Below are 22,377 nucleotides of genomic sequence, written 5' to 3' on the forward strand. Positions count from 1 at the left end.
TTTTGGTGTTGTATATTTGTTTCCAAAAAGAAAAGTCTTCGGAGGGCTGAAATCTAAATTCTGAGAAAGCCCCAAGCTCTCTCTCATCAGGGAGACCCAGGGTCTATTTGGGCCAGAAATGTGGCAGGAATGAGGAAGAGTGTAGTCTAGAAGATTTGCCTTGTTCACACCGTGCCACAGAAGGGGAGCCCTTTGGGTTTCTCAGAGGATGGGACAAGAACACAGGCAGGGGCAAGGTGGAGGGGACATACTGGATGGCTAGCACTGCACGACAGGTCGTCCAAACTGCAGTTGAAACAGCTGAGCCATGGATTGTGTGGTAGCTCCTGGAGTCCAAAGTCAAGATGCCAGCAGAGGCGTGTGCTCTCTGAAGCCTTGAGGGGAGGACCTTGCTTGCTTCTTCCCGGGCTCTGCTGGCAGCTGGCCATCTTGGTGCTCCTTGGCTGGCAGATAGGCAACCACTCTCTTTCCTCACACATTTCATTAGAAGCAGCAAGGAGAAACCAGGCCACATCTTCCACATTGTTCTCGGAATTCTCCTCAGCTAAATATTCAAGTTCATCACTTACATGGTCTACTCTCCACCCAGCAGCCCACCTCAGTTTAGCCTGCCTCCCAGCCCCCTGCCCCCTGCCATTTTATAGCAAGTGCCATCGTCCCTCCAATGTCCAGCAGCATGGTCCCCACCTTCTCTGGGACCTCACCAGAAAGTGACCTGGATGTTCATCCTACCACCGACATCCTCTTAGGCCTTTCTTTTTATCATATACCTCAGAATTCTTCGAGCCTGCATACATTACTCAATTTCGAAATGACTCCTACATTTTAGGTAATTACCAGAGCAGGACCCTACTTCTTGGCCTTAAAATCTATATTAGTTCCCCCAGGAGCTGCTGTAACAAATGACCACAAACTGTTGCTTAAAGAGCAGAAACTTACTGTCTCATTGTTATGGCTACTGTCTCTCTGGCACAGGCTACAAGTGCCAAACCGAGACGTTCCCAGGGCCATACTCTCCATGAAGTCTCTGGGGAAGGATCCTTCTTTGCTGCGTCTTAGCTTCTGGTGCTGGCTGTCGTGCTTTGTTCTTTGCCTTCTAGGTGCTTCACTCCAATCTCTGCCTCTTCTGTCACATGGTGTTCTCTGTGTGTATCTGTGTGTAAACTTCCCTCACTGTGAATGAAACGATTCCAGGCATTGGAGTAGGGCTCAACCTTAACTTCATGACATGACATCACAGAGACCGTGCTCCAAAGTAGGTCACATTCTCAGGTATCAGGAGTTAGGACTTCTTTAGGAGGACACAATTCAACCTAAGATGGATGGTAAGAGAGGGACAGTGTGTGCAGTGTGAGGGTACAGTACTCCTGATCTCTTCCTCTCCAGTCCTCATTGCAGTTACCAGGTTAAGCCTATTAGGATAGTTTTCTTAGGTCTCTACTTCTTGGAAATCTTCTACTGCCTAGGGCTTAGAATCCACATTCCTTGGCCTGGTATTTAACAGTCATTATAAGCAGTCTCAACTCCTCTTCCAAGAATGAGATTCTTCTAGATATCATTGTTCCCGTTAATATCCGTTTACACTTTTGTAAGGAACGAAGGTGATAATGATGGAGAGGCAAGTGCCTGGGACACAGTAGGCCCTCCGTAAAGGCTGGTAATGATTCCTGCACTCCAAATTGTTAGCTGTTCTCTGTGTCCAGTATATTTCCACCTCCAAGGGTTGAATCATGCTATTTCTGCCTCTCTTTCTTATCTGCAGTTTTCAAAAAAAGCAAACTCATGACTCCTGGGCAAGTATAAACACACCAAAGATTTTGTTCAGCTCATGGCTTAACTAGAGAACCAGTATGATCTATAATTGGTTCAAAGTTCCTTTGGGTGGCTCAATCAATTAAGCATCTGACTCTTGATCTCAGCTCAGGTCTTGATCTTAGGGTCTTGAGTTTGGGCTCCATGCTGGGTGTGAAACCTAGTTAAAAACAAACAAAGAAGCAAAGAATAAAACAAAAAACACAAACAAACAGAAACACAAAGCTCATTTGAAATCAAATGTTGATGTGTTCAAGAGAGTAGTAAAATGGAATTTTTGAGTTCTATATTCCACCAGACAGAAAATTCGCTGAGTATCTCCAAGGCAGAGATGTGCAAAAATTCTCTCTGTCCTTAAAGTGTTGTAAAATATCATTAGTATTCGCAAATGAGACATGTCTGTAGCTTTTTTTATTGGTGAAATCTTTGTTAGCCTTTGGGATCAATATCATACTTGTGGCATAGAAAGAACAGGAAAGATTTCTTTCTGTTTTAAGTCATCAGCAATAGTTTAAGAAAAGTTAAGTGAGATCCCCATGAAGCCATCTGGACCTGGTACTCTTTTGTAGGGGATCTCTTTAACTACTTTATTGTTTCTTCCATGGTGATTGAATTGTTTCATCTTTTCGTCTTTATGGGACCAACATGGATAGTACACTACTGCAGGTTTTCATGTAGAAACACAAAGGAGATAAGAGGAATGTGATGGTTTTCACTTACCTTCCTTGACTCTTTTTCTTCTCCTTCTCTTTTTTACGACATGGCAGACCCTCAGGACAACACTCTGAGGATTGTTTTGGTGGGGAAAACTGGAAGTGGGAAGAGCGCAACGACAAACACCATCCTGGGGAGTAGAGTCTTTGACTCTAGAGTTGCTCCCCATGCTGTCACCACCAAGTGTCAAAAAGCATCCAAGGAATGGAAGGGGAGGAAACTTGTTGTTGTTGACACCCCAGGGCTCTTTGACACCAAGAAGACCCTGGATACCACGTGCAGGGAAATCAGCCAGTGTGTCCTCTACTCCTGCCCTGGGCCCCACGCCATCGTCTTGGTCATCCACCTGGGCCGCTACACAGATGAAGAGCAGAAGACCGTGGCATTGATCAAGTATGTCTTTGGGAAGCCAGCCTTGAGGCACATGATCATTTTGTTCACTGGCAAAGATGACTTGGAGGGGCAGAGCCTGAGTGACTTCTTGGCAGATGCAGATGTGAAGCTAAGAAACATCATCAGAGAGTGTGGAAACCGCTGCTGTGCCTTCAACAACAGAGCCTCAGAGGCTGAGAAGGAAGCTCAGGTGCAGGAGCTGGTGGAGCTGATAGAGGAGATGGTGGAGAGCAACGGAGGGGATTACTTTACTGATGCCATTTACAAGGACACAGAGAAGAGGCTGAAGCAACGGGAAGAAGACCTGAAGAAGATCTATACCGATCAATTAAATAATGAAATTAAACTAGTAGAAAAGGAATATGCTCATAAATCACAGGAAGAACGGGAGGAAAAAATAAAATGGCTAAAGAGGATTTATGATGAACAATTAAAAAATATCAGGGAAGAAGCTGAGAAGGGCATATTTGGACATGTTTTAGATGGGATTAGGAGGGTGCTTTCAAAAATATGGCATATGGGGCGCCTGGGTGGCGCAGTCGGTTAAGCGTCCGACTTCAGCCAGGTCACGATCTCGTGGTCCGTGAGTTGGAGCCCCGCGTCGGGCTCTGTGCTGATGGCTCGGAGCCTGGAGCCTGTTTCCGATTCTGTGTCTCCCTCTCTCTCTGCCCCTCCCCTGTTCATGCTCTGTCTCTCTCTGTCCCCAAAATAAATAAAAAACGTTGAAAAAAAAATATGGCATATGTTTTGGTAGTAAAGACCGTTTCATTTTTTCTTTTGAATTTACGATGACTTGCAATAGTGGTAGATTGTAGTTTCCATAGACAGCTGTGACAGTAGCTTCTACTTATTCTTCCTATAACCTGACCCTGTTACTCCTGCCACTGACTTGCGGGGCCTGTGTCCTCTACCTTGGAACTGGGCAGATCTGGGACCGTTTCAATTAATAGCAGATGGTTGAAGCAACACCTTGTGACTCTAAGGTTACATATGGGCAATGCTTCCTTGCCCTGTTGGAGTTCGTGCCCTTGGAACTTGATTGCCATGTTGTGAGAAAGCCCAGGCTGTCTCTTGAGAGGCCCCCATGCAGAGGGCCTGAAGTCACTGGCCCACTTCCCAGCTCACCTTTCATTTGTGACTCACACCAACTTGCCCGCCATGCAAATGAGGCAACACAGAAGCGGGCCCTCCAGCTGCCCCGCCATCTCAGGCCAAGTTGCAGAAAGCAAAGATGAGCCATTCCCACTGAGTCCTGCCCAAATTGCAGCTTTATGAGAACAAATAAATGATGGTTTTTGTTTCTAACCACTGAGCTTCAGAATGGTTTGTTATGCAGTGAACACTAACCAGAATGAAGCCTCTTCCCAGCTCTCAGTCCCCACCGCCTCCCCTTCCCACCTGTCCCTCTTCACACAAAGTTGGCATAATCAGGCAATGGCATATAGAGTTCAAAGACTCAGGAAAATTCAAATCAGAAATCCTGCACATGTTCAGTGTCTGAACCACTGGTCACATGCGTTGTTGCACTGCATGGTCACAAGTACTTTTTAGGGAGGTATCGGGTTTCTCTGGAAAGATTGTTCTGTAGTTCATGAAGATCTGAAAGTCACAGGATTCTCTTATTGTGTTTCTCTTTTCTTTTTTAGGGACCATCCTATTTGAAATGTCTCCACTTGTATCTGAACAATCCCATCTTGGACACATGGTTTTCATTTGCCTCTGCAGAATCACACTTCACCCTAGCTCTTTGCCCCATGAGGCTGATCTAGTTGCACTACATCGGTGGGATCTCTTGCTCTCTGACTTCTGCCTGGCTGGCCAATGGGAAGTCCAAGTCAGAGGCCTTGTGGAAGTAGAAAAGCAAGGCTGGGGTATCCATTCTCCCACCTCTATCTCTGCAGGGCCATCTCTGACTACCTCAGTCCTACACCAAAGGTCACAGCTCCTCCCTTAGTGGCCTTTCTACCCAACTCTTCTTCTGAATTCCAGTCTTTGTTCACCCCTGCAGGTGAGATTTAATTTTCTTATCGATACTATCAACGTCCCTGTGTTTTCTAAATTCCCTGTGTTCACAGTGTGTAAGAGGCCCCTTCTCTAAACTTTCTCCAAGTACCTAATGAGAGCAGACTATCTTTTTCTTGTTAGAACCTGATTGATAAATCTTATGGTACCCAGTTCTCTTTCAGAGCATCTTTATTGTTATTGATGGTTTTACATTCCCGCTAGTGCTTGTTTTCTGACACCAGAAAAATCTCTCCTTACCCTTCCATGCTGTGACATTTGCAGTAAGTAGATGAAAGGTTCTGTCTTGCTAAAATAATAGAGAAACTTCAAAGTTAGATGGGTGACTCTCAGTCACTCACAAGGATTGCAGACATCCCAAATCCAAATTATTACAACTTTTATTCGTCCTTTGTTTTGTCTGTGAACATGACTGAGAGTGTTTACCATATCAGTGAGTTTTCGGGAGATGGATTAGAGATTAAGTCTGGAAAACTTAAGATTCTAAATACCCGCTCATTCTAAGATTCATCACCAGTATTCAGAACACAGTAAAAGCAACATGGAAGAAAAATCCCCTCATGAGAAAACATGTGTCAAAGACAAAGTGAGACCAAAGTACTCTTTGCCATCATGCAGTTCTTATGTTCAAAAGTACTTCCTTGTAAGTGACCCATTTGTGTGATAGTATGTCTACAGAGCAAAGTATTCATGCTCTCTCCTGACGTGTTTCATTTCAGAACCGTTTAAAAGATATTTTCTCTCAGAGATATGCAGAAGCATTCTTAATACAATTAACCTGTGTGAGGGCTGTTTGAATGTGCAGCTTACGTGAGCTAATTTCTTTTTTCCCAACCTTAGGTTCTATTTTGGAAGGTAACACATACCCAGAGAAAAAACCAGTAAATCAAATAAATCATTATCTCTTCACTTGATAATTGAAATATTAATCACTCACTTCTCTTAACATATTTTATGTCCCAGTTTTCCCTGAAGATGGTTCTATTTCAGTGCTGAAGACTGTGGTATTTCCAGCGTTTAATGCGTCCATGATCCCTGTTGTTGAAATATGTAATAGTCATGACCCACGATGGGGAATTTAAACAAGGATTTATAGAAGAAGACCTGAGGAAGGATTTAGGTGTGAAGTCTACTGTGAAGGATGTGTAGGTTGTGTCCATGTGGGTGATGGGTAGGATGATCATGCTTCTGTTCAGAAACATGAAAGTTCAGGGTGACAGTTAAGATTTTCAGGGGAAGGGTAGAGTCAGGAGCCACAGCGTTCAGTTAGGTTTGTGACAAGTTGAATATCAGATGTCAAAGGTAGGGTCCAATATAAACGACCTGCATTAACTTGAAATCTGGGTCTGAAGGTTGTGTGAAAGGCTTGGGGTAAATGTGTCAGGGTGTTAACATAAGTATCTCCAATTTCAGCTGAATCTTTCTAATTGCCAATACCCCACAGTCAAAAGCTCTATGCCAGAAGATCCACATTGGATGCCCAAAGGAAGAAGTGAGAACTAGTTTTGTGAGATTTAGTCCTTCAATTAATTTCATAGATATTTGAGGGAGTCAAGAGGAAAGGACTTTTTTTTTTTTAGGTTTTATTTAAGTAATCTCTATGCCCAACATGGCGCTCCACCTCATGACCCTGAGATCAAGTGTCTCATGCTCTTCCAAATGAGCCAGCCAGGCACCCCAGGAGGAATGCTTTTTTTTTCAATGTATGAAGTTTATTGTCAAATTGGTTTCCATACAACACCCAGTGCTCATCCCAAAAGGTGCCCTCCTCAATACGCATCACCCACCCTCCCCTCCCTCCCACCCCCCATCAACCCTCAGTTTGTTCTCATTTTTTAACAGTCTCTTATGCTTTGGCTCTCTCCCACTCTAACCTCTTTTTGTTTTTTTTTTTCCTTCCACTCCCCCATGGGTTTCTGTCAAGTTTCTCAGGATCCACATAAGAGTGAAAACATATGGTATCTGCCTTTCTCTGTATGGCTTATTTCACTTAGCATCACACTCTCCAGTTCCATCCACGTTGCTACAAAGGGCCAGATTTCATTCTTTCTCATTGGTGTGCACATTTTCTTAAGCACCAATTCTCTGATACAGATTTGTGAGAAAGGACAATGAGATAGGGAGATTTTAATTCTATTTTTAATTCCTCTTGAGTTAATAGTTGCTTTTGTAGGAAAAATGCTTTGAGCAGGCTTATGCAAATGAGTCCCTTAGACTTTAAGACAATTGCTTCTTGTGGAGCAGTGTGTAGTACACACAGTGTACAAACAGTCTTTCCTTTATCCCTCGTTAAAGATTTACTTACCGTGTTTATCATTTGTAATAAAGCACTCGAGACACTCCACAAAGATGTGAGTGAAGCAATAAAAGATGTCAAGTTGAAACCAAAAGAAAGAAATGAAGGTAACAGCAGAAATCATGCCAACTTTGTTGTAAATCCCAGAGAGGGCAGATCACTGAAGGCTGTCGGCTGGTCCTGGCAGCCTGTGAGTTCTTTCCCTGACCCCCATTCTCCCAAGCTGCCTCTTCCACCGTTGGTACCAAGGAATGGTTAAGAATCCAGGGGCCATCCAAGCAAAGGCTGTGGGGTTTGGAGGCGTGGGACTGGAAAGTCTAGGCGGATGAGTGAGGAAGGATGCTGTGTGTGTGGAGAGTAGCAGAGAACTCGGGGTGAAACATGCCTGTGCCTTTGCTTCTTGTGTTCATGGCTGTTGGTGCTGGCTGGTAAATAAAGGTGATGTCCATAACCATCTGTAAGTGTCCATTACTCTGATGGCCCAGGGACACCAAAGCCCTGGGGAAAGAATGCCCATACTCGTATTCACACCTGCGTCCTCCAGCCAGGAGTCTTGGGACTGGGCCCTCCTCAGGGTCTCCCTTTGGGGGCCACAGGTCCCTGTTCCCCCAGGAGATTTATACCTACAGCCAACCAACACCTGAGAAGTTGTGTGGGTAAGTGGGCCCAGGCTCATGAATCATGCCGCGGGGGAGAGACTTGGGATTCGTCCTCATTGGGAGAGGCCTAGATAGTCTCACATGATGCTGTTCTGTGGGAGGCATTGTATTGAGACAATCTAGGACTTCTTATCCATAAAGATACTGGGGCACATGGGGATTGTGGGTTTTTGGGGTCTGTTTGTGTTTGGGTTTTCTCCAAGCCATAGATCTTGATTGGAGCAGAATCAGGCCCACACACTTTTCCACTGACTGATTTCATATATTAAGGAGACATTTTTGCTGACTAAGAGAAAATAGTCCTTTTGTGCGGTGTTGGTATTCTGTAAGAGTGAGGGATTTATTGTTGCTGCTGGGACTGGGGCCTGCTTTTACCTCTGACCCCCCAGCTCATGGCACCCTGACAGTCTGCCTGTTTGCCTTAAGTGTTCAGGAGGCCTTAACCCCACTCCCAGGCCTTAAATTCCTGTGTGTCTCTTTAAAGGAAACAATTGTTAGTTTTTGTTTTGGTGTTGTATATTTGTTTCCAAAAAGAAAAGTCTTCAGAGGGCTGAAATCTAAATTCTGAGAAAGCCCCAAGCTCTCTCTCATCAGGGAGACCCGGGGTCTATTTGGGCCAGAAATGTGGCGGGAATGAGGAAGAGTGTAGTCTAGAAGATTTGCCTTGTTCACACCGTGCCACAGAAGGGGAGCCCTTTGGGTTTCTCAGAGGATGGGACAAGAACACAGGCAGGGGCAAGGTGGAGGGGACATGCTGGATGGCTAGCACTGCACGACAGGTCGTCCAAACTGCAGTTGAAACAGCTGAGCCATGGATTGTGTGGTAGCTCCTGGAGTCCAAAGTCAAGATGCCAGCAGAGGCGTGCACTCTCTGAAGCCTTGAGGGGAGGACCTTGCTTGCTTCTTCCTGGGCTCTGCTGGCAGCTGGCCATCTTGGTGCTCCTTGGCTGGAGATAGGCCACCACTCTCCTTCCTCATGCATTTCATTAGAAGCAGCAAGGAGAAACCAGGCCGCACCTTCCACACTGTTCTCGGAATTCTCCTCAGCTAAATATTCAAGTTCATCACTTACATGGTCTACTCTCCACCCAGCAGCCCACCTCTGTTTAGCCCGCCTCCCTGCCCCCTGCCCCTTGCCCCTTGCCATTTATAGCAAGTGCCATCATCCCTCCAATGTCCAGCAGCGTGGTCCCCACCTCTCCCTGGGTCCTCACCAGAAAGTGACCTGGATGTTCATCCTACCACCGACATCCTCTTAGGCCTTTCTTTTTATCATATACCTCAGAATTCTTCGAGCCTGCATACATTACTCAATTTCGAAACGACTCCTACATTTTAGGTAATTACCAGAGCAGGACCCTACTTCTTGGCCTTAAAATCTATATTAGTTCCCCCAGGGGCTGCTGTAACAAATGACCACAAACTGTTGCTTAAAGAGCAGAAATTTACTGTCTCATTGTTATGGCTACTGTCTCACTGGCACAGGCTACAAGTGCCAAACCGAGACGTTCCCAGGGCCATACTCTCCATGAAGTCTCTGGGGAAGGATCCTTCTTTGCTGCGTCTTAGCTTCTGGTGCTGGCTGTCGTGCTTTGTTCTTTGCCTTCTAGGTGCTTCACTCCAATCTCTGCCTCTTCTGTCACATGGTGTTCTCTGTGTGTATCTGTGTGTAAACTTCCCTCACTGTGAATGAAACGATTCCAGGCATTGGAGTAGGGCTCAACCTTAACTTCATGACATGACATCACAGAGACCGTGCTCCAGAGAAAGTCACATTCTCAGGTACCAGGGGTTATCCCTTCTTTAGAAGGACACAATTCAACCTACAATATTGTAAGAGAGGGACAGTGTGTGCAGTGTGAGGGTACAGTACCCCTGATCTCTTCCTCTCAAGTCCTCATTGCAGTTACCAGGTTAAGCCCATTGGGATAGTTTTCTTAGGTCTCTGCTTCTTTGAAATCTTCTACTGCCTAGGGCTTAGAATCCACATTCCTTGGCCTGGTATTTAACAGTCATTATAATCAGTCTCAACTCCTCTTCCAAGAATGAGATTCTTCTAGATATCATTGTTCCCGTTAATATCCGTTTTACACTTTTGTAAGGAAAGAAGGTGATAATGATATACAGGTCAGTGCCTGGGACACAGTAGGCCCTCCATAAAGGCTGGTAATGATTCCTGCACTCCAAATTGTTAGCTGTTCTCTGCCTGTGTCCAGTGTTATTTTCACCTCCAAGGCTTGGATCATGCTATTTCTCCCTCTCTTTCTTATCTGAGTGCAGTTTTCAAAAAAAGCAAACTCATGACTCCTGGGCAAGTATAAACACATCAAAGATTTTGCTCAACTCCTGGCTTAACTAGAGCACCAGAATGGTTCTATAATTGGTTCAAAGTTCCTTTGAGTGGTTTAATCATTTAACCCTCTGACTCTTGATCTCAGCTCTGGTCTTAAGTTTGGGCTCCATGCTGGGTGTGAAACCTAGTTAAAAACAAACAAATAAGCAAAGAATAAAACAAAAAACACAAACAAACAGAAACACAATGTTCATTTGAAATCAAGGGTTGGTATGTTCAAGAGAGTACTAAAATGTAATTTTTGAGTCTATATTCCACCAGACAGAAAATTCGCTGAGTATCTCCAAGGCAGAGATGTGCAAAAATTCTCTCTGTCCTTAAAGTGTTGTAAAATATCACAGCTGATCATCAAGCACAGCACCACAGAGAACAATGGAACACTCCAGTAATCTCTCTTGCCTATTTCTAAGTTTTGGATCATTTTCATAGCGTTCTCTACTTTGTGATCATAAACAGTCTCCAACAAGTATTGTTGATCCTAGAAGATTGTTTTTACTATGCATGGTCTGATTATTTATACAGATGCAACAAGAATCTTAATTAACCGGAAAAGCCTCCTTGAGTTTGCTCGGGAAATCTAGAGCCTAATCATATTAAGCAAGTATCAATTCCAAAGGATAAGCTTCCTTTGGAAATTTTCAAAATGAATTTTGAATCAGACTTTTCAAAGCCCCTGCCATTCTTCCATCCTAGGAGTGGGAAACCAAGGCCCAAACACTTTCTCCAGTAAACTTTGCATGCTGTACCCATAAATCTCAGGGATTTTCCCTCTTCCTGAGGTCTCCAAAATTTGCCTGGGTTTCTGGACTACCTGGGAGTGGACTTCCTTACTCCCAGAGATTGGGATCCTGGAAGCCAGAAATCATATTAGTTTTCTTATGAAGGTTTTGGAGACATTAGCTCCACATGTAACACCAACAATTGCTCCTTAGCAGTGGTCTGGTGGTCTTTGATTAAACAACAATCACTCTCAGATATCATACTGTACATATGGCCTTGCTGCAGAATCAATTTTTTTCAATGGTATCTTTGTAACCAAGATGACAGATTTTTATTAAACCTATGCAAATGGGGCGCCTGGGTGGCGCAGTCGGTTAAGCGTCCGACTTCAGCCAGGTCACGATCTCGCGGTCCGTGAGTTCGAGCCCCGCGTCAGGCTCTGGGCTGATGGCTCAGAGCCTGGAGCCTGTTTCCGATTCTGTGTCTCCCTCTCTCTCTGCCCCTCCCCCGTTCATGCTCTGTCTCTCTGTCCCAAAAATAAATTAAAAAAAAAAAAAAAACGTTGAAAAAAAAAAAGAAATTGCTGGGGCTCAGGTCAAAGAGGTTATTGCCTGTTTTCTCCTCTAGGGTTTTAATGGTTTTCTCTCTCACATTTAGGTCTTTCATCAATTTTGAGTTTAATTTTGTGTATGGTGTAAGAAAGTAGTCTGTTGCTTCGTTATTGGTATATAGAAAGGCAATTGATTTCTGTACGTTGATTGTGTATCCTGTGACTTTGCTGAATTCATGTATCAGTTCTAGCAGCTTTTTGGTGGAGTCTTTCAGGTTTTCCATGTAGAGTATCATGTCATCTGCGGAACGTGAAAGTTTGACTTCTTCGCCAATTTGGATGCCTTTTATTTCATTTTGTTGTCTGCTTGCTGAGGCTAGGACTTCCAACAGGATGTTAAACAACAGCCATGAGAGTGGACATCCCTGCCATGTTCCTAATGTTGGGGGAAAGCTCTTACTTTGTTTCCACGAGGATGGTATTAGCTGTGGGCTTTTAATATATGGCTCTTATGAAGTAAGGTAGGTTCCTTCTATCCCGACTTTCTTGAGGGCTTTTATTAAGAAAGGATGCTATATTTTGTCAAATGCTTTTTCTGCATCTATTGACAGGATCATATGGTTCTTATCCTTTCTTCTATTAATGTGATGCATCACTTTAATTGATTTGAGAATATTGAACCAGCCATGCAGCCCAGAAATGAATCCCACTTAATTATGGTGAATAATTCTTTTGAGATACTGTTGAATTTGGTTTGCTAGTATTTTGTTGGGAATTTTTTCATTTATGTTAATCAGGGATATTGGTCTGTAATTCTCCTTTTTAGTGGGGTCTCGGTCTGGTTTGGGAAACAAGGTAATGGTGGCTTCACAGAATGAGTCCGGAAGCTTTCTTCCATGTCTATTTTTTGGAACAGCCTGAGAAGGATGAGTATTAACTCTGTTTTAAATGTCTGGTAGAATTCCCCTAGGAAGCCATATGGCCCAGGACTCTTACCTGTTGTTAGATTTTTGATAACTGATTCAATTTCTTCACTGGGTATGTGTGTGTTCAAATTTTCTATTTCTTCCTGTTTGAGTTGTGGTAGCGTGTGGGTGTCTAGAAATTTGTCCATTTCCTCTAGGATGTCCAGTTTGTTGGCATGTAATTTTTCATAGTATTCCCTGATAATTGTATTTCTGTGATGTTGGTTGTGATCTGTCCACTTTTATTTGTGATTTTTATCTATTTGGGTCCCCTCTCTTTTCTTTTTGAGAAGTCCGACTAGGGGTTTATCAATTTTGTTTGTCTTTCAGAAAAGAAAAAAAAAACTAGTGATTAGATTCATTGATCTGTTCTACTGTATTTTTTTGGTGGGGGGGGTCTATATTTTTTATTTCTGCTCTAATCTTTGTTATTTCTCTTCTTCTGCTGTTCTGCTGGCTTTGGGGTTTCTTTGCTGTTCTGCTACTACTTCCTTTAGGTGTGCTATTAGTTTTTGTATTTGGGATTTTTCTTATTTCTTGAGATAGGCCTGGATTGCAATGTATTTTCCTCTTAGAACTGCCTTTGCTGCATCCCAAAGGATTCGGACTGTCATGTTTTCATTTTCACTTGCTTCCATATACGTTTTAATTTCTTCTGTAAGTGCCTGGTTGACCCATTTATTCTTTAGTAGGATGTTCTTTAACCTCCATGCATTTGGAGGCTTTCCAAATTTTTTCTTGTGGTTGACTTCAAGTTTCATAGCATTTTTGTCTGAAAATATGCAGGGTATGATCTCGGTTCTTTTATATTTGTTGAGGGCTGTTTTGTGACCTAGGATGTGATCTATTTTGGAGAATGTTCCATGTGCACTGGAAAAGAATTCTGCTGCTTTTGGGTGAAAAGTTCTGGATATATCTGTCAAGCCCATCTGGTCCACTGTATCATTCAAAGCCATTGTTTCTTCATTGAATTTTTTTGCCCAGATGATCTGTCCATTATTGTAAGTGGAGAATTAAAGTTCCCTCCAATTACAGAATTTCTATTGATAAGATCACTTATGTTTGTGATTAACTGATTTATGTATTTGGGTGCAATCAAGTTGGGAGCATAAACATTTACAATTGTTAGCTCTTCTTCATGTATAGAGCCTGTAATTATGATACATTGCCCTTCTTCATGTCTTGTTACAGCCTTTAGATTAAAATCTAGTTCGTGTGATATAAGTATGGCTACCCCAGCTTTCTTTTGACTTCCAGTGGTATGATAGATGGTTTCCATCCCCTCACTTTCAATCTGAATGTGTCCGCAGGTCTAAAATGGACCTCTTGTAGACAGCATATAGATGGATCTTGGTTTTGTTTTATCCATTCTGATATGTTATGTGTTTGATTGGGGCATTTAGTCCATTTACATTCAGAGTGATTATTGAAAGATATGGATTTAGTGACATTGTGTTACCTGTAGGTTTCATGCTTGTGGTGATGTCTCTGGTCCTTTGTAGTCTTTGCAGCATTCCACTCAGAGAGTCCCCCTAAGGATCTCTTGCAGAAACTTGTTTAGTGTTCATGAATTCCTTCAGGTTTTGTTTGTCTGGGAAAGCCTTTATCTTTCCTTCTATCCTGAATGACAGCCTTGCTGGATAAAGGATTCTTGGCTGCATATTTTTCCTATTCAGCACATTGAATATTTCCTGCCACTCCCTTCTTGCCTGCCAAGTTTCAGTGGATAGGTCTGCTTCTACCTTTATGTGTCTACTCTTGTAGGTTAAGGCACGTTTGTCCCTGGATGCTTTCAGAATTTTCTCCTTATCTTTGTATTTTTCCAGTTTCACTATGATATTCTGTGGAGAAGATCTATTCTTGTTAAATCTGAAAGGAGTTCTCTTTGTCTCCTGGATGTGGATGTCCATTTCCTTCCCCAGATAAGGGAAGTTCACAGCTATAATTTGTTCAAGTAAACCTTCTTCCCTTTTTCTCTCTCTTTTCTTCTTCTTCTTCTGGAACTCTTATGATATGGATATTCTTATGTTTCATTGAATCTCCTCGTTCTCTATTTCTCCCCTCAGGGTCTAGTATGTTCTTATCTCTCTTTTTCTTGACTTCATCATTTTCCATAATTTTGTCTTCTATTTCACTTAATCTACCCTTTGCCTCCTTCATCCTTGCTGTCACTGCATCTGGTTTAATTTGCACCTCATTTACAGCATCTCTTAATTCGTTGTGACTATTTCTTAGTTCCTTGATCTCTGTGGCAATAGATTCTCTTCTGTCTTCTATGCTTCTTTCAAGGCCAGTAATATGACTATTATTCTAAATTCTTGCTCAGTTATATTGCTTATATCTGTTCTGAACAATTCTCTAGCTGTCATTTCCTCCTGGAGTTTCTTTTGAGGAGAATTCTTCCGTTTCATCATTTTGTCTAGTTTTCTGTCCCTTATGTGTTTTAATAGCTTCTTACGGGTCTTGCCCCAGTTCTGGCGTACTGTCACTCCAGGGTATGGTCACAAAGGGTCTCTACATGGCGGGGGTTCCTGCAGTGTCCTTTGTCCTTGGAATGGCTATTTGCCTTCTTCCCGCAGTACTCAAGGGAGGGGATTGCTCTCTCCTCCTGTGCTTGGGAGCTGAATACAGAGCTTGGGGTGGCTCCCCTCCTCCCCAGGTACACAAAGAGGCCGGAGAAAGCCCTTTAGTTAAAAATTGGTTCTTTCTCCATTTTGTCTGTTCCCAACCCATGTTTTTTTCTCTTGTCCAAATACAACCTTCCACTTCTGCAACCTCTCTTTCGCTTTCTTTGTCTTTCTGCAGAAGGGGATCCCTCCCCTCCTTTCCTACGCTGCCTTTTTTATCCCTCCCAGTTTGAAATCATGCATCTATGGCCCATCACATTGTCCCCATGGGCCCCTGGAGATGTTTCTGTCACTCTGTAGCCTGGATTCCTGGAATTTCAAGCCTTCTTGCCTCAATACTTCTGAGTTTGAGGGACGAGGGAACTTCAGATTCCCTTACTTCTCTGTCATGTTAACTCCTTCTGAAATTTTTTTCAAGCGTTTATTTACTTCTGTGTGTGAGAGAGAGAGCATGTGCAGGGTTGGGGCAGAGAGAGAGGGAGACACAGAATCTGAAGCAGTCTCCAGGCTCCAAACTGTCAGCACACAGCCCAACGTGGGGCTCAAACCCATGGACCTCGAGATGATGACCTGAGCTGAAGTCAGACGCTCAGCTGACTGAGTCACCCAGGCGCCCCACCCCTCAGTTAAATTGAGAGTGTGATTATTACACTAGATGATTTGAGTACATGAATGTGACCAATAGTGATTGGAGAGGTTTTTGCTTAAGGCAGAACCTGTGTAAGGTTTCCTTCAGGTGGCATGGATGGAGCCAGTGTGAAGGGCCGATGGGAGGAAAGAATAAGTGTCTTCTCTCCCTGTCCTTGTGACATCCCTCTTATTTAATCACATAGTTGCACATAAGAGGACTTTGATGGAGAGGAGATTCCAGTAGAGAAGAACTCCAAGATCTTGCCAATCCTAATTCCTGTAACTGACGTGTGTGTGTCCTATGAGTGTAGCACTGGGAATCCAGGTGACAGGCACTTTGCTCGTGCAGAGAACTGACAGGAAGTTCCCACATCCCACCAGGGAGGGACATTTATGTGTAAATCACAGAGAATCTAGAGATTCAGAGAGGTGGAGTAGGGCCTCCAATATCTCAGGTGGGTCAGGGTCCCTCTGGGCCCTGGGCCTTACTTATTCAAGGTCAATCAGACCCAAGACTTGACCAGCTAAAAATCTGTGCCAAGGAGTGTCCACATGCTTGAGTCCGAGGAGAGGACAGGCGGTCAAGAGCACAGCAGCGAATGGACATGATCTTTACATCTGTGTGGGTGACTTTACCGGCAAGCTTGTGGCGTGGCTGGGCTAAATTTCTGAGTACACTTAGAAACCACAACTTGGCCTTTTGAGAGTGAATTTCATTTTTGACAGTCTCAATCTGGTAAATAGGGAGAGTGACCAAAGCATGCTAGTGGTTGGAAGCAAAAAGAAGCTAGACATTAGAGACTTGTCTTCCATTGTCACCTTTAACTCTGAAGACGACTCTGCTGAGAGAGTTTCGGAGATGTTGTGAGTGATGAGCCCTGAAGATGCATGTTCCAGAGCCAGCGATCATTTGCCAAAGTGCTGTGTACATAGTCCATGAACAACAACCCAGAGTGCATTTGTAATCATTTGTGAATGTGGATGTAAGGTTGCATAATTTCTGGCATGTTTTTAAATCAGTGGTCTCAGTTTATTTTATTTTATTTATTTATTTTCAGCATCGTCTATGTTTATAAACAAAAATACAAAATGGAATATCTGGGGCAATTGTTCTGAAGTTCTTACTTCCTGTTGAGAAGTATCTTGATTATCTGAAATTCTTCCTAAGTTGGACTGCATTCTCTGGGGTTTGGGGTCAACAATTACCAAGTTGCAGAAGGTGGCATTGATGGTAAGAAAACCTTCTCCTTAAGGACCTGAAACTCTGAATCTAGGTCTGGCCACTCAAATGTTCACATCAGGAACAGTTTGCTGTGCATAGTGTGCAGAGCACATAAATGGTGCCTATGGGACAGGGGCAGGTGAGCGGTGCATGAAGAACTATTGTGGCTGACAGATACATTCGCTATCTTGCTTGTTATGATGGTTTCACTGGTGTATACATACTTTAATTATGTAAAAAATGTTTGTATTTTCTATTTTAAATTGGACTGTCTTTGTATTAATGAATTTTCAGAGTTCTTGACACATTCTATTCTTTCTCAGATCTTTATCAAGTATATACTCAAGTTCTTTCTTTATCTGATATGTGACTCACAAACATTTTCTCCCAGTTTGTAGATTGCTCTCTCTGCCCTTTCCTGCTCACACTCTCTATCTCTCCCTCTCTCTCTCAAAATAAATGATTAACTTTGAAAAATCATGTAAATCTACCACAACTGATTATCCTAATTGCATCCAATTGTACCAAAATGCTACAGGCTTCCACTGCAGAGCTGGGTTGGGGGTATGGACCTTGCACCTCAGCCTTGTGTGCTGTGAGGTCCTCACAACCCTATGTCACCAGAAGACAAAAACAGGAGATGCAGCAGGAAATGGTTGTGGTGAAGACACGAAAGAAGTGTGGCTGTGCACCGGTAAATTGACAACAACCGTTCTTGTTCTTGTGAGAAAGTTCTGGGAACTGGGCCAATGTGGATTGTAGACTACAGACTTCCTGGGGACTGAGCTGTGAGGTGCATAGGAATAATCCTTTCTTCTCTTTACTATGTCATTTCTTTTTTTTTTTTTAATTTTTTTTTTCAACGTTTTATTTATTTTTGGGACAGAGAAAGACAGAGCATGAACGGGGGAGGGGCAGAGAGAGAGGGAGACACAGAATCAGAAACAGGCTCCAGGCTCTGAGCCATCAGCCCAGAGCCCGACGCGGGGCTCGAACTCACGGACCGCGAGATCGTGACCTGGCTGAAGTCGGACGCTTAACCGACTGCGCCACCCAGGCGCCCCTACTACGTCATTTCTAATAAAGTGTTACAGATATTTTCAAATTCATGAGAGGGAGGACATGAGTTGAAAAAAGGTGTCAAATTATAAAACAGAGACAAGAAATGCATAAAGAAGCAGACATTGTCAAAAGGCAAACTGCAAAACCTTTGAGGCTTTGAGCTCCCAAAGATGCAGAAATAGACTCCATCTGTGGATGAGAAAAGATACAAATTCATATCATAACGGGACACGGACACAGGTAGGATGAGAGCTTGCAGCCAGTTTTAGATGATTGTAAATCATGTTGGGGCACCCCGGTGGCTCAGTGCGTTAGACGTCTTGATTTTAAAGTTAGACTCATGATTTTGGCCTAGGTGATGATCTGATGGGTTGTGAGTTCAAGCCCTGTGTTGGGCTCTGCACCGACAGCCTGGAGACTGTTTGAGATTCTTTCTCTCCCTCTCTCTGCCCCTTCCTGCTCATGCTCTCTCTCTCTCTCCCTCTCTCTCTCTCTCTCAAAATAAATGAATAAACTTTAAAAAAATGATGTAAATCTACCATGATGGATTATCCTAAATGCATCCAATTGTACTAAAGTGCTGCAATTTTTCAGCTTCATTGAATTTTAATTTACATAAAATAAGATTCATCTCCTTTCAGTAGATTTAATCATCAATTGAAAAATACATCCAGCAAGTCTTGCTATTTCCCACTAGCCTATATATGTGCATGTTGTCATAACATATATTCATTTTATTTTATCTTTTATCTTTTGATCCCTTCCCAGGTTTCACCAATCCCCTCAACCTGGGAACCACCAACCTGTTCTCTGTAACTGTGAGCTTGTCTTGTTTTTTTCTTTTTTACATTCCATATATAAGGGAGATCGTGGAGTACTTGTTTTTCTCTGTCTGACTTATTTCACTGAGCATAATTCCCTTGACATCCATCCATGCTGTTTCAAATGGCAAGGTTTGGGTTTTTTTTAATGGATGACTAATATCCAATTGTGTATATATGCCATGATTTCTCGGTCCATTTATCCATCAGTGGACATTTAGATTGTTTCCATATCCTGGCTATTGTAAATAATGCTGCAATAAACATGGGAATGCAGATAACTTTTCCAGTTAGTGTTTTTTCCTTGGGATAAATACCCAGAAGTGGCATTACTGAATCATATGATCGTTTTTTAAAAAAAGTTTTTAATAAAATTTTTAATACTTATTTACTTTTGAGTCAGAGAGAGACAGAGCTAGAGCAGGGATTTGGTAGAGAAAGAGAGAGACACAGAATCCCAAGCAGGCTCCAGGCTCTGAGATGTCAGCACAGAACCTGCTTTGGTGCTCGAACTCACGAATTGTGATATCAAGACCTGAGGTGAAGTTGGATGCTCAACTGACTGAGCCACGCAGGAGCCCCTCATTTTTTTTAGAGAGAGATAGAAAGGGAGAGGGACAGAGGGAGAGAGATTAAGAGAGAGAAGGAGAGAGAGAGAATCTTAAGCAGACTCCATGCTCAGCGTGTAGCCTATGTGGGACTCAATCGCACGACTCTGGGATCATGACCAGAGCGAATATCAAGAGTCCAACACTCAATCAATTGAGCCACACAGGCATTATTTTTCTTTCATTTTTTTTTTTTTAGTATCAAGGGATTTTATAATAACTTTGGAGAAATGTCAGTAATTTATGACTATAATTCTGTAATGTCTTATTTTAGAATATAAAAAACTTCACTGGATTCTAAGCTAAGCTTTTAAACTTTAAAGTTAAATTATATTGTTCTCTCTCCTGTCACAACCTGACAGGATGGTTGCACACACGAAATAGAAAAAGACACTTGGTCTTTCCACACAGGCATCCCTTTTGTACCCTACAAGGATGAGTTGGCTTGTGTAACCTGCCTAGCTGGCTTCTTAATGGGAGAAGAAAAGTTCCATTCTGAATATAAATGGGGGAGGGGAGTCTCCTACTGAGATGCCCCAAAGTCAGATTTTGTGTTACTTGCTGCATTGCTCTTATGAGGAATAGCTACCAGCAGCAGCAGCTCAGAATTCTCTTTGTAAACTACAATATTTTGTTTACCCTTCTGTAGGCTGCTTAGCTACAAAAAGTAAGAGTAAGAAGCTCCAGGAAATCCTGGAAAGTACTTGGGCATTTCCCAAGTATTGCAAGAGAATTTCAGGGTTTCTATAGACTTTGAATAGGCTTCTCTAGAAGGGCCTTCTATAGAGTTCCTGGGAGTGCAGCAGTCACTTATGGGAGGGGACCCTGGGGCAACAGAGGAGGGGTGTGTGTGAGGAGAAATGGGGGGGCTGTGTAGAGGAAGCAGCAGGATTACCTCCTAATGCTGTGGATTTTGTTTCCTGATATCCCAGGGCTTAGAAACCAAGATGGCAGAGATTCACAGTTGAGACTTCTCTTAGTGGGTAAGATCGGAGCAGGGAAAAGTGCATTGGGCAACAGCACCCTTGGAGAGAAAGTGTTTCCTTCTAGCATTGCCACAACATCTGCCACCAAGACCTGTAAGAAAGGGAGCAGCAGGTGGCAGGAAAGAGAAATTATGTCATGGATACACCAGGCATTTTTGACACCGAGGCACAGGATGCTGACACCTGCAAGAGTTTACTCGCTACATCTTCCTGACCTCCCCAGGACCTCACGCCCTGCCCCTGATGGGACAGCTGGTCCCGTACATGCAGGAAGAGCACAAAGCCATGGAAAAGATCCAGTAAATATTTGGACTCAGAGCTAGGAGATACATGATTCTCTTTTTCACCCAGAAAGATGACTTGGATGGCATCAATATCCATGATTACTTAGAGGAAGCACCCGACGGCATCCGAGGGCTCGAGGGCTAGTACCGTGATCGCTACTGCGTGTACAAGAATGGTGCGACAGGAGCTGAGCAGGAGGCCCAGAGAAGCCAAATGCTGGCCCTGGTCTAGCGCATTGTGGCCTAGAATGAAGGACGATGCTACACTAAGAAGATGTACCAAAAGGCCAAAGAGGAGATTCCGAAACAAATCCAAGAGATGCGAGGATTTTATGGAGCACAGCTAGAGAGACAGTGAGTGCAGGGAAGAGAGGAGTTTGAAGAAAAAATCAGGAAGCTGGAGGATAAACTGGAGCGGCAGAAATGAAAGGAACAAATGGAGAGAGAATTGGCAGGGAAAGAGGCTTTCTATGCCCTAAAGCACCAGAACGCCAGATATGAAGGTGAGACTCATTGCAGGAACCTTGAATTGATCATGGAAGCACTGCAGATAGTTTTTCCTGTTTTCTCTCACCTGTTTATGTAAGATTTACCTGAATGAAAAGATCTCCCTATTTCCTGCATATCTCCCGCTGGCCCTGCCCACTGTCTGCCACCCCCCCACCCAGCCCCCGCACCCCTGAACTCATTCACCAACCTTGGAGCACTCTCGCTTCTGTCTCTCAGACTCTCAGGACTAAGGGGTATAATCAGATTCACTGTTGGAGATTGGTAGATGCTTGATTGACTTAACAGGGGAGGGAAGAATTCTCAATTTGTGGAACTCCAGAGTAGAAGGTATAAATGTGACCCCAAACTTTGTCTATTTATCCCGAGAAAAATCTAGTTTCTTTCTCGATTGGTGGATCTTCTCCCTCTGTTGCTTCTACTCACTTATTTTTCCTTTAGGACACAGTGATCACCTTCCCCCTATGATTTGTTAGAAAGATTTGTTCTTCGTGTTGGGTAATCTATCGGTGGAGATGTTTATAGAATTCTTTCCAGATGAATGCAAATTTATGTAGTAACAGTTTTACAGAAGGATTCAAATTGTTCCTTATCAGCTGCCTACTGAAGGACAAAGGGTTGTTTGGAAAATAGACCTCTCAGAACTCAACTAAGTGAAATGCCAGAAAGAGCAGTTGAAAGACGGAGATTCAACACAGAAGAGAACTGTTTGCTGTATTCAGATGTATGTATAGCAACTCTTTGACTGACCTCAATGCAATATATTTGCTGTATAACCAGTTCTCTTCTTTTCATGTGAAACTAACTGTTGCCACTTCACCTCCATCACCTCAGACCTTCATTACTTACACCCCCTCCCAGTTGAATTGTTTGCTTGTTATTAAAATAAAAATTTTCTCTTTTCTCATATTTCTATAAAATTGGAGTCCACTCTTTCTTGGAAAATACCTTTGCTATTTTTTATTACTTAATTTAAAATTAGTTAATTATTTATTTTGAGAGAAAGAGAGAGAGAGCATGAACAGGGGAGAGGCAGAGAGAGAAAGAATCCCAAGCAGACTCCACATATCAGAGCAGAACCTGATGCAGGGCTCACACCTATGAACTGTGAGATCATGACCTGAGCGGAAACCAAGAGTCAGATGC

The 22,377-nt window shown here is 43.1% G+C and overlaps 1 protein-coding gene, 1 long non-coding RNA gene and 1 pseudogene across 10 annotated transcripts in view; 2 read left to right on the top strand and 1 right to left on the bottom strand.

Moving 5' to 3' along the window:
* The window catches only part of LOC115509357 (GTPase IMAP family member 7-like), a 56,315-nt gene extending 52,809 nt beyond the window's left edge, over window positions 1-3,506 (top strand). For 2 of the 7 annotated variants that reach the window (XM_030308751.2, XM_030308750.2), the window contains exon 4: window positions 2,580-3,497. In XM_030308751.2, the coding sequence (XP_030164611.1) occupies window positions 2,580-3,466 (887 nt within the window). In that variant the 3' untranslated portion in view covers window positions 3,467-3,497. Of the gene's footprint in view, window positions 1-2,572 lie in introns of all 7 variants that reach the window. The other 5 variants (XM_030308755.2, XM_030308756.2, XM_030308753.2 and 2 more) reach the window with 4 other exon arrangements.
* LOC115509360 overlaps window positions 1-22,140 on the top strand; it is a 214,832-nt pseudogene extending 192,692 nt beyond the window's left edge.
* Window positions 355-21,468, bottom strand: LOC115509369. Of its 3 annotated transcripts, none has more exons than XR_004908369.1 (4): window positions 21,389-21,468; window positions 13,719-13,723; window positions 9,516-9,523; window positions 355-367 (listed from the first exon to the last, which is right to left on the bottom strand). It is a non-coding gene; the product is annotated as an uncharacterized LOC115509369 (long non-coding RNA). The 3 variants fall into 3 exon arrangements; XR_003967311.1 differs by lacking the exons at window positions 9,516-9,523; window positions 13,719-13,723; window positions 21,389-21,468 and adding exons at window positions 1,110-1,117; window positions 2,365-2,372; window positions 2,570-2,646; XR_003967312.1 differs by lacking the exons at window positions 9,516-9,523; window positions 13,719-13,723; window positions 21,389-21,468 and adding exons at window positions 1,110-1,117; window positions 2,570-2,654.
* Window positions 22,141-22,377: the final 237 nt, after the last annotated feature.

The sequence above is a fragment of the Lynx canadensis genome, chromosome A2 (genome assembly GCF_007474595.2).
Source record: "Lynx canadensis isolate LIC74 chromosome A2, mLynCan4.pri.v2, whole genome shotgun sequence".
NCBI lineage: Eukaryota > Metazoa > Chordata > Mammalia > Carnivora > Felidae > Lynx > Lynx canadensis.